The following is a 20,003-nucleotide window of genomic DNA, read 5'->3' as shown; positions in this document are numbered from 1 at the left end:
TCTTTAAAATTCAAGGAATGCAGTACATGCCACAGAAAAAAAACCATCTATTTAGAACAAGTATATCGCCTCTCTATCACGGCTAACATTAACTGTGGAAATAAACAGATTCTAAAACATAGTGGTTATATATTTTGAACATTTTCGAGACTTTTTTTTAAATGCCACCAAAAGAAAAAAAAATTAGACACTGAATGTCCCAATTAAGCAAAGTGAAGCAGAAGGAGGAATTCAGCACATTTGTAACTTTAAACATACCTGAACTACAGTCCAGATGTGCTGTGGATCTGTGGGCTCCCATTTGGTGTGATTCACAAACCCAGCACTACACTATTGAAGCATTCCTATCACAGAGTCACATTTAAGCAAATTTTTAAGGTACCTTAACTTAAATACTAATTCTGTACCTTTCCCTAAGATTTTTTAGTCATATTTTATATCCAGTATTGTAGAATATAAAGCCAGAAGTTTAAACTTGAAGAAAGTTTACAGCATTGGAAATACAGTGTGACTCCAAGTAGCCACTGACATTCCATGATGGGAACACTGTCAGCACTGTACAGAATTTAGGATTTTGTACCAAATGGGAACTGGTGATCTATGGCAGGTCTGGAGTTTGTGTTTCTGTAAGAAACAAAAATGAAAATATGGTATATTTAAGTTACAAATGTGCTCAGTGCTCCTTTCTCTCATGTTGCACCCAGGCAGAGTATCTGGTACAAATTTTCACTTTAATCCAAACCACCTTCCATCTTGCTGGCACAGTAAGACTCATTTGTGAACATGTCTCCTAGAAAGACATAATGCCAACAAGAATCAAATGTGAAATATTTTGCTGTTCCTTGATCAGACAACATACCAAAGCAGACTTCCAAATATGTATATACAACATATTCATGCAAAATTATGTGAACGCTAAATTGCACCTACCCAGTCACTTAAGAGTGTACTTTTAGTAAATGTCCAGGAAACAGAAACTTCTTTTATCAACCAATGTACACTTCAATGACACAATAATTACACAGCTCAAGAGACAGACATTGGGAAATCCATTCAAACAGATTTTGCTTGAGATAAGTACATGGCTTTTTGGCTTGAGATAAGCCATTATGAACAACCATTTTACAGAGAGGTTAACAAGGGCCCAGGGATTGTATCTATTCATTAATGACAGGCAGTACAGGACTAATATGTACTACTACTGTAACTCCTGCCTTTGGACTTCCAATTCTATATCCAGAGACTACTCCTCTTGCTGTTAAGTAACTTAAACATGTAACATCACATCCAGTTCAATCACCCATACTATACTTTTATCAGTGATTGATATTCAATAAGTTATAACATCAGTTTTTGTCATGGTAATATAGGAACAAAAGAAACAAAAAAGGCTATTCTTATACAGATTTAGAGAAACTATTAAACTCGCTGCTGCACATTTTCTTTTTCCCTCTTATTCCATCTTGTATTAAAAAAAAAATCAAACTAACCAACTTTGCCATTTATATTCTGGCTTCTGAAGATCTATTGGTCATAAAAACCATTACAATTTGTAACACAAAATTTCAGTAATACAAAAATTAAATAAATCTCAAATTCCCTGGCATAAATTGATACTTATTTTAATTGAGTGGCTGATTTGCTTTTATTAGCTGTAAAAACTTAGTTACACAGAGTTTAAATGGTGCACATTATATAATCTGTTAGCAAAGTTAAGAAAAACTAATCTTCCCTCATGTGCTTAAAATATCTTCTTGATAGCATTCTGAGATAATGATAAATTCAGTTGATAGCATATCTTTCAAACTGACAGAATAAAATACATAAAATACCTTTTAATATCTCATGTTCAAAGAAACCCCACTGTAGAGTCTGTTTTCAATTATGTCATTATAATGTGCATACTGCAGCATGCACATTCAAGAGTTTAATGTAGCTACACAAAATTCTGTGTTTTCACTGCTTCCTCAATTCAGTTCTTCCTTGAAAAGTATCTTAAAATACAGTACTCTTCACATGACAGAATTCTAGCCTTCAGTAGGTTAACTACAGGTAAAGTTCAATGCAGCCTGTAATTTGAAACATTCATTAGTCAAAGTATCATCCCTGTATTTTTAAAATTATCTTTTAAAAGAGCAAATTTATATACCAAGTGGAATGGGAGAACTGCATAATGATATACTAATTTCTTCTTTCATATAAAATTAGCTTTAAAATTGTATTACTATCAGAATATTTTTAATATAAGATTATTTATTAAGGAAATTTATATACAATGATGTGTCTTTAAAATCCAGAATCAGGTCTCAGACATCTCCTTTAATCTCTTTTCCTTTAACACTGTATAACACCAAGAGGATTTGATAGGTCAGTCCATTTGAAATGAAAATCTTAATTTTGTTGATCAATGCTAGTATTCCATCAGAAGTTAATAAATAGCTTAAAGGTTTATTAAATGAAATGTAACTTTAAAACTCAATTTTAATACATTTCTAAAAGGACTTGGAATTTCTAAAAGGACTTGGAATCTCACTCACGTTTTTAAGTGACGTCTCTTAGCTTCCACAAAACACAGCACCTCAGACTGCACTTTTTCCCTAAATTCAATGTGTTTACTAATATGATATCTAAAGTAGGACAACTTCTTCTAGAAGACGCCTTCTAACACCTTAGTGCTAATGCCATGTATTTCTAACATAACTAGGAAGAATCATGGAAAGCAAATGGATCTTTCTTGAAAGTGCTGCCTTCTATTTGGGACTAAAGGAAAAACCTAACTTTGGTGAAACTATGCTAAACATTCTTAAGACATACAAATAAGGTCTCTGATAAGCATTAAAGTCTCCCTTTTCTACCTGTTGTATATTCTTCCCACATTTCTACTTAATTTTTAAAAACTAAAATATTGCCACACTTTCTTTTAGTGTATTTCTAATATTCCTTCAACGATATAGGACGAGGGTTGAGTTCTAATACTGGAGTCATATTTCCACTTCACACTCAACAATATACACATGTGCATTCAAGGCTGCATTAGCAGAGAGTTCACCTAAAAGGCTCCTCTGACATGATCCATTCTTAGAGCTGTTCAGAATTAGACTCAAATTGTTCAACATACAAGACACTTTAAAAAGCAGGTATTCCATATGCACCATAATACAAAGGTACGCACATGAACCAATAAACTGATTATAAAACTGTACCTGCATATTTTCTCTCAAATCCGTAGCATCCCGAATAGGTTGGAGGGCATTCTTGAATACTTCATCTACTGTTTTAATCCATAATGTTCTCATAGAAGCATATTCCCTTGATTTCTTGCCCTTCCTCACAGAGAGGCCCCTCTTATGAGGTTTCCCACCACCCCTTCGATTAGTAATGGCCACATGCACAAACAAGGAAGCATGAGCTAAACTTTCACCAGTCAATGACTGCAGAGGAACGTGCCGATACCCAGTCTGGAGACACTCAAAGGGAATAGTGTACTGCCCAATAAACTCGTCCCCAATGTAATCATCATCCAGTACTACAAAACGCACCATAGCTAGCTCTGGTAAATTTATTTGAAATTCAAAGCTTTCATCAAAAATTGGATTATCCCCGTTCTGATGCATAGTTTTCGTCCTTTGCTCAGCACAGTCAGCAGGGATTCCATGTATTTCAACATAGACATAAGGATCCACAACATCACCTTTGGCACCTGATCCTTTGGGTTTAGGGAAGTTTTGCCCACTAATGATTTTAATATGAAGCAGCTGAGGTGAAACTCCAGGCACGGTGTCTTTTGTATTCGCGCTAAAGAAGGAAACTTCTTCTCTCATGATAGCAGGACGAAGGACGTAGCCACAGTTTCCATTTTGTCGAAACCAACCAATGTTAAGGTCCATCATTAAGCCAGGTGTTTGAAAGTTCATTGCTACTATCTGACAACCACATTTCCAAAAGTCCTGGGGATTCATATTACTAGAGTCAATCCTCATAGGACTGGGGAAAACCCTCGCGAGAAAACGTTTGTTATAATTTACAAAGTCTCCTGGGTTTTCATTGGCATATTTGCTAGCAAGCACTTCGTTAAAAGAGCACACTTCCCAGTACTTCTGGAGCTGAAATGAAACTTGAAACTCCTTGAACTGAACTGATTTACATATGCTTACCAGCTCAGAGAGATCTTTGCAGAGCTGAAATCGTTTCCCTGTCATTGAGTTTTGCTGTTCCACCCCCTCTTTCGCAACTCTCTGTGACATTTCTGCTCCTTCGTCTTCATCTGTAACATCTCCCTCTAGTCCAGAACAATTAGCAGAAAGCTTCTTTGCTTTAATTAGTATTTTCCCTTTAAGTGATTCCGGTGATGGTAGATAAGACTCTTCAATGTTTGGAGACTGCGTATGCAGTTTGTCTCCCAAAATTTTCTTCATGTGTTGTACCATCACTTTCTGCTGCTTAATAGAACAATGATTTTCTAAACACAAAATAAGAGGGTATTCTGAAGCAAAAAAGGCATACTTGTTAATAATGTCAATCACACTACGGAAGACAATTTGTGATGTCATTGTATGCCCTGTGTAAATCACGGGCTCATTATCTGGACCATCCCACACATCCAGTTCAACACTTCGACAACCCATTTTTAGAGCACGAATGTAACCCGTGATGTCAGAAGGCCCTCGAAACTGATCCTCTATCAAATATGTATTGTGAGATGAATTTATAAAATAATGAGATAAAGGTTGTTTCATATCTTGACAAACTTTTTTATGCTCTGGATCAAATATGTGGCAGTCTGGTGAAGTAAGGTAATTCGTAAACCCATCTATAGAAAGACAACCCTTTTCCTGGCCCTCTTTGGCTGGCTCATATTTCTGAATAATTTCAAGGCTTATTTCTTCTGTGACCTGTGCCATACCCTGCTCTGCTTCCAAAAACATCATGAGGTCCTTGGTATCTAGAAATTCTTTATTGCTTGAAAACTGAACTAACAGGAAATAGATTTCAGGTCTGGTACAAAGCTCATGAAAAACTTCAATAAATTCTTCCTTTGTTACTTCAGTACCAGCTTTTTCCCTGGATCTATGTAACTCCTTGAATTTTAATTCAATTTTATTAGTTTTTAAACCAGGGTTTAAGTCTTTTATAAATTGTACAGCATTACATAGGGGTATATGTCCCAAATTATCTACATCTGATTCACTGAATATTTGTGAAAGCCACGAAGTCCGCATATTATCTTGAGTAGTTCCTAACATATCTAGAGTATGTTTTCCATAAGAAATCAGGTATCTTAAGCCAGTAACCCAAATATTTGCAACATCTGCTGAATTAGCAACCAGATCTAGTGACTCGTAATTTTCTCCATATATAATGGAAAACGCACAATCTTCTGATATCTGGTCATATATTCCATTACTGCGAAAGATATCCGTATTTTTTCCTGTTCTTACTTCTTTGATTGACTTGATATCAATCTTTGCTTTCTCAGAATCCTTTTTCGAAGGCTCCCAGCGCAGAGACTGCATATCAGCATCCAAAAGGAAGTATCGGTGATACACCCTGGAGTTGGATCGGACCTTTTTGAGCTCAGAGCCTTCCACCATGGCGTTGATACAGTCGCTTGCGCTGCTGATCTTCTTCTCTGTGGGCATGCTGCTGAACGACACAGTCTTCTTCCTTTCTCGCTTCTGTTTTGTGCCATCCTGGTAAACAAGGGGGTGGGGGGAGAAAAAATAATGTATCAGTGTGATTTTGCTCAACATTGAAATAGGTTTCAACTTAAAGCTGAAAGTTCATCAAGCAGTTCAATAAAGTCAGTGTAATGACCAGTAAGATGGAAATTCTTACTGACATCATCACAGTGAAAATACTAATAATGCCTTCACATTTGCTCTTGCTTCTATAAATAATCTTCCAGAGTTTATTTTTAGTACTTTTCATGGACACAAAATTGAAAAAACTGAGTTTTGAATGCTACCAAAATAATAATGCTGAATTATTGCATACATGTATGTGCATTTTATTTTATGAGTTGTACCCTATTTAGCAAGAGAACAGTTTCTAGAGTCAAGGCAGTAGGAAGCAAGCTTTTCTCCAAGTCCTTATACAGTCCTACAGATACTTGCCAAACTTGTCAGTACAGAATATAATGCTTTAGTACCATGCTGACAGGGTCCTTGGACCACAGAAACATTAATACACAATTAACTACATAAAATCCATAGGACACAGTCCTAACTACATAAAATCCACAGGACATGGCCCTAATCTAAGCATACAAGACTTAGCAAGCACTTCTTTATGCAAAGCTACCTTCACTAGAGCACCCATCCATGTTCTTCCCACAGGCTGCCTCCAGCACTCACACATCCCTGCCCTTAGCAGGAAAATACCCACAACAGTCTAAACAAGCTGCACTGAAACACAAGGAACTGGACTGGAGCAGATGTAGCTTTGCAAGTTCTGAGCTTCAGAAAATACAGCAGTGACTCAGAAGGGAACTTCTGAGACTGGTAAAGTTTTACTGTTTTCAAAAAACCTTCATGTCAATAGAGAGAACTTGAGTAGAAGATCTGGTCAGGAAGGGAAGCAAAAGTGATTCACCATTGCTCTTAAAGCAATGAGATAACCCAGAGGTCTTACTTTCCTACAGAAAGCTTGGGTATATAAGGATATATAAGCATAAAAAAAGGGGGAAAGGTAATTTAGCTACCTTTATTGTACCTATTTGTATTAACTAAAACAAGTGCAAATAAATCAGCAACACATGATTTAAGTACAAACAATTTAATAAGAACTGAATTTAAGAAAGTTTTGTGCTTTCATTATCTGCATTTTCTGAGACTGAAAAATGCTAGGATTTTTCTTCTGAAAGCAAACGTGTCTTGAGGAGCTAACTTTTAGTTTGAAATAACACTTGCATTAAAATATTTTATATTAGATATCTTAATTAAAAGTGTTCTTCTTATAAACTAGCACAGTGCAAAAATTACTTTTCCAGCTTTATTAAAAAAAACAAAATTTATATTCCCTGAAACAGTTTTCCATTTGAAGTATGTTCTAGTGCAAATCAACATTGCTTAAATGGCAGAAAGGAAAGTGAAAGAAAACTTTTAACGATTGCTATGCTGAACAGATGTTCAAATAAAAACCATCCATTACAAAAAGCATTTCCAGCTCAGTAGACATGTGCTGTGTGTTTAATTTCATTAAATTAAAAATGCAGAGTCCTGGTTTTGTGATTTAATTTATAAGCATCTGAAAAGAATTTCACTGAAAACAATGATTAGTAAGTGAGCAGCCTTAATATTTGATGCTCTGTGTTGGAGAAAATTAATCAACCATACTATTCTTGCACCGTTAATGACAGCAGAATTTGCTTTGTTCAAGTTCTCAAGAGACCAGTAAAAGTGAATAACCCTGCAAAGGACTATTTCATTTCAAACTGCAGATCAAACACCTGCAATGGATACTGCACAAGGTGGACTCTCAGAATCTCATTACATGTAGTTTAGGCATAAGGATTGTTTTCAAACAACAGCAAATTTCCTTAACTTTAAAAAAAAAATCAAACGTGATTTTTGTTTACAGAGGTTTTTTGTTCTATTTTAAGCCTAGCTTTTTTGTTTACCTATTTACATCCTAACCTGAAAAAGTGGCAAAGGACAGTCCCAGATAAATGAGCAATGACATTCCTGCCTGATACTTCAGGGCTTGGAATTAAGCATTTTGAAACTCCTTAATGCTCCAGATTTCTCAGTCACAGACCTGGGAGAGGAATACTGTTGATTGAGTGACAGCTGACACCAAAACCATCAAGGCCTGGCAAGTATTACCTGACCATGATCAGAAGAAAGGTCTACACCTTTCTCTATGACCAGGACTGTATCTGATCCAAGTCACTGAACCACAAAGGAAAAAAAAATACTTTCTATTTCTTGATGCAGTCTGATGTAAACAAGCCCATCTCAAGGCAGTTCCATTGCCAGCTCTGGTTACTGAAAGCTTAAATTGGAGTTCATGCATGTGGACCAGAGGAGCAATTCAATATATCACCTGCAAAATTATTTTGCCTGCCTGCCTGATGAATTCACAGCCAGTTCAGCAGTACTCTTCATTTTTGCAGGGTAAAGGAGTCTAGCCACTCAGATTATTTATATAAAGCCAGCACCACAGTGTGAATTACTGTGAAAACATTCTGAGCTCCAGAACACCCTTCCTAACTTTTTGCTTCTCCAGAGATCAATAATCCTAAATTACCACGCTGCCTGTGCAAGTCCCCATCCTGACAGACACGGAAGCCATGATCAATCTCTGTGTGATCACATTAACCTCAAGGATATTTTAGCAAAGACACTGTTGAGAAGAATTCACTTGTCTGAATTACTCACCTGTCTGAAAAGACAGGGAAAAGAAACTCTCACTCTACAAGCTGAGCATGCAATTGCACAGAGCATGCACAAACTGTGTGAAACTCATTTCTGAGCCTTGGCAATATAGTCTAGCATGGAGGAGACAGATTTATTCTGCAATAAAATGTGGAGGATTTCACCCCAAAAGTGAGGTGACATTCATGAACCAGGTCAAGTCTCTCACAGCCTTAGATCTGCCTTGAATCAAAAAGAATGGCACATCAGAAAACTGCATCTGAACAAACATAGGAGTGATTTCTTGGCATTCATAAGACTTACAGGGTGCTTGCTGTTCAACATGCTCAAAGTGACAGACTCTAGAGTGCAGATGCATAATTCAGTCCAAGGCAGCAGCTACAATTTTGTGCTGAAACAACTTTCAGTCATTCTAGGATCTCTCACACAATGAAGAACCATGTCTACCTACAGTTTATAGCATGTCCTGTCATCATTACAGGATTCCCCCTAAAGACTGTCTGTGCTTCATAAGACTTAATCACTGAAACCAGAACAACCACCTCATCAAGACATTTCCTAATACTCTTCATGCCCCAGCCAAGGTCACCAGCAAAATGTTTGGAGGAATAGACGGGACCACAGATAAAACTGTTTTGAAACATTGCTCATAACCACTACAAGCGACTACACAAAAGTTTAGTTTCTCCAGAAGTTCCTAGCAACAGAAAGCAAAGCATCTAGCAGTTTAAAAACCAGAAATAATCCCAGCTGTCACCTGTGGCACTTAAGAGACAGAGACAGCTGGAGAAAATGGATTAAAAGCACAAGGAGGGAAGAATATATCCATGAAAACTTTTTTTATTACTCTCAAGGTACCAAAGAAATAGCTATGTGACTAAGACAGCACTATCTACAAAAGAGAATTCTGGAGACAACAGGGAATCTTGAATCAGACATTGAGAGAGACACACCTCATTCCTGAACTGCAATGCTTTTAATTTATGCAACTTTATGATAAAATTACTTAAAAGGCAGTTCCAATAACCTCTGGTACTGATAGGGGCAGAGTTCAAACAGAGATTTGATAATGTAACAGATTGGGATGATAGAGGAAATGATAAATAGTGTATGGTTTGTAAATATCTCCCAGAGGAAAGGAAGCAGAGAGAGAACTTTATGACCTGTAAATGCCCAAATGAATCATGCCCCAGAAGCAGTACTTAAAAAATATTTAAACACCAAGTTGCCAAGATGTTTAAGTACCACATGGTTGAGTGGAATTAAGAACACAGACCAAGGCAGGAGCTTGCCAACCCCCTCAAAGTGGCAAGTTTAGGGCTTCAGCAGGAGCACAGTGCAGGACACTCCTTCTACCTGCCAATACAGAACGCTCCTCACACTGCCCCATGCAAACTTTGGAGATGGATGTCTGTGATCCTGCCTCTCTCCATGACTGAAGAGACCTGCTCTTTTCAGAACAGAGGATTTCAAACAGAAACGACAACAGTACGAAGAGGAAGTGACACAATGACAGATTTTAGAGCGCTCCTCTGGGAAGTGAAAGTCCCTGATGTCACAAAACACAAACATTTCACTTGGTGACCCTGAACGTAAAACTTAGTCCACATAGCAAGGACCTGAACACAGAATTTTTTCCTCTCGATACACACCTCCCCAGGTGACAGGTCCTGCTACTACCTGTTTGTGCTCTAACCATAAAGAATTTCCATTCATTTTTATATACCAGAGGTTCACCAAAGCATGGAAGGCAGCTCCAGGCTCATCTTGAGAGCATGTGGCTGAGCACTCCAAGGTGCCCAGGCAGAGGGGACAGAGCCCAGCCACGAGGAGCTGAGTGCTCTGCCAGCCGAGCAATTACATAAGAAACAAGAACAAAAAACACACCTCCTGAAGTGCAGCACCTCACTGCAGGATTTTTGACTGCCAAGGGCTGAGCTTAGACAACCCCTGAGAAAACTCACACACCTTGAGGCAATGATGGTACACAGTCTGTAGGAGCCACAGTCCCAGCAATGCCCACTTAGTTCATCCCAAAGAGGCTTAGAAACAAGATAAATATGAACTATTCAGCCTAGCAAGGTCTGTACAGAGGCGTAGTAATAAGACTGTTATCATATACAGCATCTCAAGAGCTTTCAAATTTATTTTTCTTTTGCACGTAAGTTCTGAATTGAGTGGCATGCTCGTGAACCTGAAGGCCAGTGCTGTGCCAATACTCTGAGCAATTACAGGTGAGTAGGTGAGAAGAAATGCCAGACCTAAGTTTGGTAATTTTAATTTTTATCAAATTACACCATTATTTCATATAATACAGAGTGAAAGCTATTTTAGATGCAATTTAATGTACATCTGTAGCCAACAGTTTCAGTAAAATTCAATACTTTATGACAAGAACAGGCAGCCTGATGATCTACATAATGAACACAGAGTGCACTACTCTTCTGACACTATGCAACTCATTGATGACTTTTTTTTTTTAATACTAGAATTGATACTTATGTAGCAAATTTGAATACAAGACCTGCCTGTTTTCATCAAATGCAATTCAGCAGTAATTGCAATATCACCTAGCTTGAAGACGTGAGATGTATAACAAGCCTATTTCAGGAAGTGGTAAGTTAAAAAAAAATACAATTGACACTTCATTTAATTAAGATTCTTAAGCATTTTTCATCAAAACAAAAACCTTGAAATTTATAGATTTTCCTCGTACTTAAGGAAGCATATCTATACATAATTAAGTCTACTCAAATGAAAATAAACACATCTTTAAGTTAGTACTTTAAAATACTAATTTTTAATGCATTTTGTTAAAAGTACTATAATATCAGTAACTTGTTCTTTTCCAAGGTTCCACCTGTGGTTTTAGCGACACAAATGCTGGTGTACATGAGCAAATGAGATACAAAAGCAATGTCAATATCATATCATCTTTATAAATATTTTTAGCACAAAAATATGTAGGGTTTTCTTTGAAAAAAACACCTGTAACTTAAACAGCAATGATGAACAGGACCACTTGTTTTTGCCAACATATACAAAAAAAAAACCATATTATGTATAGTTTACCTATGCACAGCTGCCAACTCATTTTACAACATAGAATGCAGCATTATAAAAGAAGCTAAGCAAGTTTTTGTGTAAAAGAGGCAGTAAGAAAAAAGGAAGGAAAATACCAGGTAACTGAATTTAGCAGTGATTTCAAAAGTTATATGCAGTTAAAGGCAGAGTGAGAATCCTCTTTGGAAGAGTGCAGGGAAAAAGGGAGAAAAGAGCTGGGAGGAGGAAGGAGAGAGGTGGTGGTGCAGAAAAGGCACTTCACCATCCTTGTCCTCGAGGTCCGCTCTCTCAGCCTAATTCTCCTGGAATCAACAACTCAGCAGAAGAATCTGCTGACCACTGAGCCACCACTCAGCCCCTCTCTTCCAGCCAAGCATCCTCTCTTCCTAGTCAGCACTTTTCCATTTGCCATTACCAGGAGATTCTTACTAACACAGTGACCCCGATTCACTAAAAGGCACATCCTTTCTAACGCCGTTCCACAGCTGCCTAAAGCTTCCAGAGCACGTAGAAACCAGACGAAAAAACTCTCCAAGCAATCAGCAGCTCAGCTGACAGGATCCCAAACACTTCAGAAATGGCACATGTTAAATCAGACTGTGTCCAACAGATTCAGCAGCCGCTGTTTAACTGCACACAGCTCCCAGCAGTTGTATAAAACAAAGCAGAGTCCTCGACTGAAACAACAACTATCTGAGGAGTGACAAAAACATCAGCTATTTGGAGAACACAAGTCCTCCCACTTGTTGTGAATCACTGTATTTGTGCTCAGCATTTAAATATTTCCTCAAAAACCGGCACTCATGACATATCTGTTGTTTGCAGAAATCTTTGAAGAGGAACATGTTTTTCGAATGTGTGGCGGGGTTGACCCCAGCCAGACCCAGTTACAACATGTTATAAATAACAATGAGGAGGACTGAAAATAGGATTAGCTGAATAAGTAACAATTCCAGGCTGATTTTTTTGTTGATGTTGGGTGGATTTTTTTGGTTTTTTGTTTTGTTTTGTTTTGTTTTGTTTGTTTGTTTGGGTTTTGTTTTAGAAAATGTATGGTTAAAGGAATATGGACACAGATGCTCAATATTCAAACAAAAATGACCTATATTATTTCAGATGAGCAAGCTGCATGGTTCATGACACAGTTAAACCAATTCTCTCTTCAACCCCTCTTCAAAATATTAATTTTCTGTCCTGTCCCTTCCTCCTCCTGCCCCAGTTGCATCTCCCTTCTCCCCAGTTCAGCTCCTCAGGCCCTCATTAGCAGCTGTCTAACACACAGTAAGTTAATTTACCTCACTACCTCAGGAAACAAAAAATCTATTTTCTTCCAAATTAGTTTTCTGCAATTTTAGTGAGCTGAAACAATTGTCCATGTGACCAGCTAAGTATCAGAGCTGGTTCAAATTAACTACTAGAAGCAAGGAACCAATTAAAAATGGGAGGAAAGAACAGAATCACTCACTTTTATCAAGAAATTAATTCAATTAAAATCAATGTAGTTGAAACTCTTCTGTTGAAATCTGATCTTTCATGAACTGACAGTAGAGCTTTATGTCATTAGGTTCTGTGGTGGACTTGATAACCTTAAAGGTCTTTTTCCAACATAATTCTGTTAGGGAAAACAAAATCTCTCATCTTGATCCACCTCACAGAGTACAGCCACAATTTCACAAATACATAAAACATAAAGGCAAGCTATAAGAAAGAACTGCCAACATCATAAAATAACAGAATTGAGGCTCTCAGGCTCTTGGGCTCATTTTGTTCTGCCTCATTTCAAGAAAACAGGACACAAGGAAATTTATGATTCAATGACATGAGAGAGATCACTTTCATACTACCTATTAGAAAGACCAGAGAAAAATAGTAGCCTTTGTTGGCCTTGTTGCTGTTATAGCAGCAATTTAACACAAAAGACTGTGACCCTGACGAGCCAGGAAATAACAGGATATGGTTTTGCAAATAGAGTCTAGACTAAAGGCTTTCTTTGCAAAACTTCCTACAGAAGAGCTTATTTAGTCATTTGATCAGCTTACCAAGAGTAAAGAAACCATCTTTTAATACGTTTTTTATGTTGCTGTCTAAAGTATCCCCAGGTTTTTCATTATTCAAGTGCTCTCACAGGATGTCACAGGGGAGATTTCCCTGTGCTCCATGGCACAGATACAGATTCACAGAATATTCTGAATTGAAAGGGACCCACAAGGATCATCAAGTCCAAGGCAAAGACTTCCTCCACAAATATTCCAAAGATATCCATGGGCATTATGCTGTTGCTCCCTTCTCACTTGGCTCTAACATAAATCCACTCCATATTCTTTTGAAGAGAAACTAAACAATCTGATATTGCCTACTCTGCTGAAAATAAAGGACTTGGAGCTACTTTTACAATGTTTGACTTTGACCTAAATTTTAAGAAGTCTGTGGCAACTAAGACTTCCACATTCTGCAGTTCCATGATGCCATTTATGTTTGCATTCTAGCAGCAATTACTAGGATACACCACTCCAGGATTCTGTCATTTTATAACATAATTTTATAATTTAATTATATTATACTATGTATGACATTATAATTCTATAATACATTGATCTGTTATACAAATAATATTGTATCTGAACATTAAAACACAGTAGCAAAACCAAAATTCAAACACCACTGAGGCATTCTTCCTTGGATCAGTTCATCTGCATATCTATGAAATTAAAATGAAGGGTCATTTGGTTTCGGTGGTTAATTTCCAATAGAGATTAGCAGGGCAAAGGGGAAAAAAAGGCCAATCTGAAAAGAAAATAAATAAGAAGCATTTAAGGAAACTCCCCAGACTGCTGTGAGCACTGAGAGAGCCAAAGCCTGAGTTATGCTCGGCATGAATGTCTCAGTTTCTCGGTGTTACTGAGTCGGTTGCAGTTCAGCCTTCTGGGGAGCATTTCCAACAGAGCAAAAGAGGTATCCCATTTTCACAAACCCGATAAAAGCAAAACATGCATATTTCAGATCCAAACAAACAACATCTTAACCGAATCCATATAAATGGCAATAATTGTTTATTAAAAACCACAGTTACTAAGTCCTTAGTCTTAAAATGAGGAAACTACACTGACAGAAGGCTGTTAAAAATGCTTGATGGTATGAAGAGTTTTAACCTTATGTAAGTAAGTAGAGAGGTTTTTAGATTTCTAATTTCTCACATACTAAGAAATCATATAAGAATTAAATCATATCTAAACCATGACAAACAGGTAATTTTAACTACTACAGAGAAACTTACGTTTATTATAACCATTTATTTTTTCTGCCATCAATTATCAGAAAAAGCAATAGAAGGTACAGATGCTTTTAGCTTGAATAATAACTGAAGGTATCAAAGCTGATGCTGCATGTAAAGGTACTAAAGGATTTGAAACTGGCTCAACAAAAATGTTCAACAGGTTTCAGCACAGCTCAGGAGAGAAGAAGGCTCTGAGTTTTCAGTTATCCCTAAAACCAGCAAGATGCTCTTTCTGCACACATGCACATCTATTTAACCTCTGAGCATTTTCATTTTCAGGTCATCAATAACATTTTAAATACCCAAACATTATAGCTAAAATACACTTTCAGGTGCATTCTAATCAAGACTTATAAACAAGATTTAATATGCAGCAGTCTGAAGTTGAGTATCAGATTCCCTTCAAGAATTCATAGCTGCGTGTTAGTTCCACTGGTTGAAAGCGCGGCTTTTTTCCATTTCTTGTTTCAGTCATAAACAGCAATTTGACCGAATTGGCAAAATACGTAGCACAGCTGTCAGCCTTTAAAGAGAAAGTACAGCATGTGGGTGATTTTGAAAAATAACAGAGTAACTATGTTCAAGATTTCTGCAATTTCAGATGCAGGCTCTGTAGAAAGCTGCTTCATCTCTCCCTTCTGCTGTTCAGTGTTATAGGGGAAGAGAAGCCAACAGCATCACCAGCAAGAGGTGAGACTGAGCGCTGGCTCAAGACTCCCAACCCTTTTTCACTCTTAGGAAAGCCTTCTCAGCAGCTTTTCCAGATCTTCCCACAGACATAAGTGTTAGCTTCGCTTTACTTGTTTTTTTACCAACATTCCTGCATAGCAGGCTGAGACTATCCTACCTGATTCAAAACAAACCAGGACAAAACCACCTGACAAAAACAAGCTTGTAGAGTGTGCATCTTAGGATGCCACTACAGGTATGTACTCCATGAAATTACACAAATTTAAATACTAAAAAAAACACTGATATGGAAAACAATTACTTACTCCACGCGGACAAGATTCTTATTTTCAATGCTGCATATGCAGCCAACAAATGAAAATAATTGTGTTTTTTATGATTGACAAATATAGTCAGAAAGCAGAAAAGTACCTCATCTCTCTCCATTACTGTAAAAGGAAGTCTACATGATATTCCCTTAACTGGCAGCATCTCTTGCTCACAAAAAATATACAGCAGATTGACCACAAATGTGTTAGCTGATTTACAGGAATGGCTTTTTCACACATCCTTACAGGTCAATCTTCTGACTAAATCATGCATTTTTGCTTTCCCTGATGTGGCAAAATGTTCACTTCCACCTGTGCTGTCAATTTGTGCATTTTGTCCAAATTTCAATCCAAATGTCATCTGTTCTCTTGGAAAGCTCCTGGTGTTTTTGTGCCTTTTCCTGTCGCTGAGTGTTTTCCAGGGAACAACACAGAAGTAAAACTACCACATACAGATTATTTATTCCAAGTCAGACATTCAGGCTACAGAGTAATAAAATGTAAAATGTTTTTCATTCTAAAAACTATCATTATCACTGCCCTGCAGCTTTCAATTCATCAAGTGATTTTCTTCACTCTAGTGATTGATGAATTGTGTCTAAAGATTTGCTTCTGGACTAATTTTAATTGGACTAGCAAATTTCACAAGATAACTTAAAGAAATAAATGGAACTTCATAGACTGAGTTGTTCTCCTTGTGTGGTTTGAGACAAGTTCCTTTTTGTCAATTAGGAGAGTGACTATTACCAATATTAACTCTTCAATGCTACAAAGAGTTCATGCAAATAATTCAGTATTAAACACAAAAGTTGGAACTTTTAGAAACTTACAAATGCTAAACAAATATCTTGTAAATTCTTGAGTTGCTATTTCAGCCCTATTACTTAGGTGGCAATGATAATTAAACAGTGTTGATTTTTAAGGATAATTCTTATGATATAGATACAAAATACTAGCTTATCACATGGGCAGACAAGACATGAGTACCCAAGTACCTTTGCTAACCACATAAGGCTGTTTCTGACTTGTTTTCCTTGTTGATTTTCAGGTGTATGAAATTTAGAGTTGTCAAAAAATTACAGGAAATTCTCAGGCTGAATACTACATCAATGCCCTTCTCCCCCCCTAAACTCAGTTCTTTAATTATTCATGGCAGTTACAGGCACTTAGGAAAGAACAGTGAAATATAAATATTTAATACAAGATGCCTGTAACAGAAAGACATGAGAGAGACTACAAAAATCAAATAAAGTATTTGTTTATCCTAAGCAAAATAAAAATCAAGGCAGGTGATCTTTATATTTATATAAATGTTCATAGCTTTGACAAACCAAACCTAATAAGTTGTCAGCATGCTGTACCAAATAATTACAACAAAACAAATAAAAACTGGCAGGTATACCAATTTTCTTCAGACTTTCAGTATTTTAAAGGGATATATTTTGATCACTTGCTATAAGTTCCCTTGTGAGGAATGCTGAAGGAGTATCACTATAGGACATTACAGTTCCAAGATGTTAAAGGATGCAAGAGTCAAGAGCAAACACACTGAAGACAATTTTTAAATTCTCATCTACAATAGCAGCATCTTAGCAAGTAGCTGCTGAAAAATTCTCAATATAAATTAGAATTATAGCACTTGGAATGGTAAAAAAGTATGAAATAACTTAAAAATATTGTCAAATACATTTTATAAGCTTTCTAGTTGTGGAGGAAGGCTAAGGATACAGTGTGCACTCAAACTTCAGTACAGTATGGCAGGCAAAAAAATTCTAACTTTTAATTTCCAGAACTCACGGTATTTAATATTTGGTACAGGCAATAATGAAAATATGTTAATACCATAATTGTCTTCTGTGGAGGAAAAAAAAATTACTAGGAAAACAAGACTCCTTTTTTAAACCACTAAGTCATACAAGGGAAATATCATTAATCTTTCATTACCATGTTCACATACTGTATCTCAGTACCCTGTATGCAGCTTTCTAAATTTTTTACACACCGCAAATACTCAAAAAGTCACAGTGTAGAGCACAAAAATTAATTCACATGATATCCAAAACTAAAACCAATCACAGAAGCAAAACAATGTTCTCATCTGTTTTCTTCAAACTGAATTACTTTCTGCTCACTCTGAAACCACAGGCCTCCACTGATTCTGCTCACAGCTATCCCTGTCCTCTGAAATCAGCTCAGGGTCCCACCATGAAGGCTCCCCTGCCTAAACCAACAGGAAAAAACGTGCATGCCTGGGGTGGGCAAGAAAAGGCTGAAGAAGAAAAGTTTAGATAATCCTTAGAAACTACATTAATTTTCCTTATCTCAACATTATAGCCACCCACCATGAAAACTCACAGTGATTAAATGATTTCATGGGGAGAAGTTTTATTCTTGTTCGATGCAACAGAATGAGAGACACAGAAACTAGAACTGTTCCCTTGCAGTCAACACCCTCACTCTCCCAGCTTCCTATTCCAACTCCTCTTTTGTTATAACTACTGGTTAAACAACACTTTCCAAACATACTATTTTACTAGTTCATATTTTCTTGTTTTAAAATGATTTGAACATTCATCTTCAACATGGAAACCTTTGTGAAAAAAATGTTTTATTTTCCTAAAACTGTTAGTCAGAACTGAAAATGTATCACAGGAGCCAATTGTGTACCTAAAGCATGCTTATAGTTTAATCAAGATGTGGTGGAGAATATATTTAGATTGTACTAGAAAGTTTGCCTGTACAGTGTACAGTAATGAAAAGAAAATCCCAGCTGTAAATGACACCAGTGTACCAGGAAAAGTACTAGAACGGACACAGTTATATCTGCAAATGTGTCTTTTGGTTACCTGCCTTACTCCTCCCAGTAGTTGAATTATGCCGAGAAAAGAAAGCCTTCTGTTAGAATTTGTGTGGTCCCTAAAAATGGAGTTGGCCCTCATGTCACCTACACCAATAAATCTAGCCAAAAGCAGACAAGCCTTTGGTATTAATATTTACTCTTGAAACCTGAAAAGAAAGGTAAGCATTCAAATGCCATAATGAAATCTGAAGGAACAACATTTTATATATCTAAGAACTCTCAGAATAGTTCAATGGATACAAAGACTAAAATAGTAAATCCTTAACTTCTTACAAAACCAGAGAGATTATTAGATAATGATAATTAAACAGTGTTGATCAAAAAAAAAAAAAAAAAAAAAGGGCAATGAAAAGCATTGACACTAACATTCAAAACATTGACACTAACATTCAAAACTTTTTTTTTCTTTAGAAATAGATTGTATGTAAAACATTTTAAAAGCATGTCTTCAACAAATTTCCACGTTTCTGTAAATTCATGCTTGCCCCATTGGACTCAACAGAACTGAAGTTTAAAATGACAGAGGAGCTAAAGGGAAGCATGAGAAGTGAGAGGAAGCAGAGGTGCCATTAAAGGAATGCTGCTTTGGAAGATTTAGATTTTTGTACTAAGAACAGAAAGAATACATCCAAAGGAAAATCATTTGCTGAACTAACTTGATGCAATGTCTAATTGAAAAGTTAACCAAAATATTAATTATTTGAATAGTGCATTTTGTATACATATATACACGTAAATATAGAATTCAGTATCTATTTCCCACTTTGAATCCTGAACTAAAAATAGCACATTATCACTGAAAATGCTATAAATCAACCAATTTTCTGAGAAACAAAGTTAACTGAACACAGCAAAAATATTCTGGCAATATTAACAGTACTGTCTATTCATGTTTAGACCAACTTGTTGCTGGCCAATTTTTCCTTATCATTGGATTTTAACTGTCAGTATGGTGCAGTAGAAAAGAACAAACAATAAGTGGTATAACTATTTCACACTGACATTTGATAACATCTCATTTGATATATGTTGAATGCTTATTTCAGCACCTTGTTTTACGATGCAACTCTATCTCAATCTTCCAACCAAGTGTAAATTAGCTATTTAAACTTGTAGAAATACAACACAAATTTTACAAATTTGGAAAATCAACAACAATTTGGTCCCAGCCTGTTGCACTGGATTATTTACTTTAACATTTTTAAGAACAATTCTAGCTGCACACATTACATAATAAAGAATAAATTTTGGCCTCCGTAATTTATTATAAATACTCTTATTTTAAATACCCATCATCTTCTGCCAGTCTCATCCAGCACAATATTATTTCCAGAAGGTTAAGGAGCTGAACCTTCAGACACCTCTGTTAAATGATCTGTTCTCAAATACAGCAGAAATGTCCCAGTTTATACAGAATCTTTTCCCTACCACAG

The 20,003-nt window shown here is 36.5% G+C and overlaps 1 protein-coding gene across 1 annotated transcript in view; it reads right to left on the bottom strand.

The window, feature by feature from the left end:
• The window catches only part of PLCL2 (phospholipase C like 2), a 99,439-nt gene that overhangs the window by 39,674 nt on the left and 39,762 nt on the right, over positions 1-20,003 (bottom strand). The window contains exon 3 of the mRNA XM_041411412.1: positions 3,204-5,690. Within this exon, the coding sequence (XP_041267346.1) occupies positions 3,204-5,690 (2,487 nt within the window). The remainder of the gene's footprint in view (positions 1-3,203; positions 5,691-20,003) is intronic.

This window comes from Onychostruthus taczanowskii, unplaced genomic scaffold (assembly GCF_017590055.1).
Source record: "Onychostruthus taczanowskii isolate IOZ18803 unplaced genomic scaffold, ASM1759005v1 scaffold36, whole genome shotgun sequence".
NCBI lineage: Eukaryota > Metazoa > Chordata > Aves > Passeriformes > Passeridae > Onychostruthus > Onychostruthus taczanowskii.
Note: the sequence above shows the minus strand (reverse complement) of the source record. Positions and strands in the feature narration are given on the sequence as shown.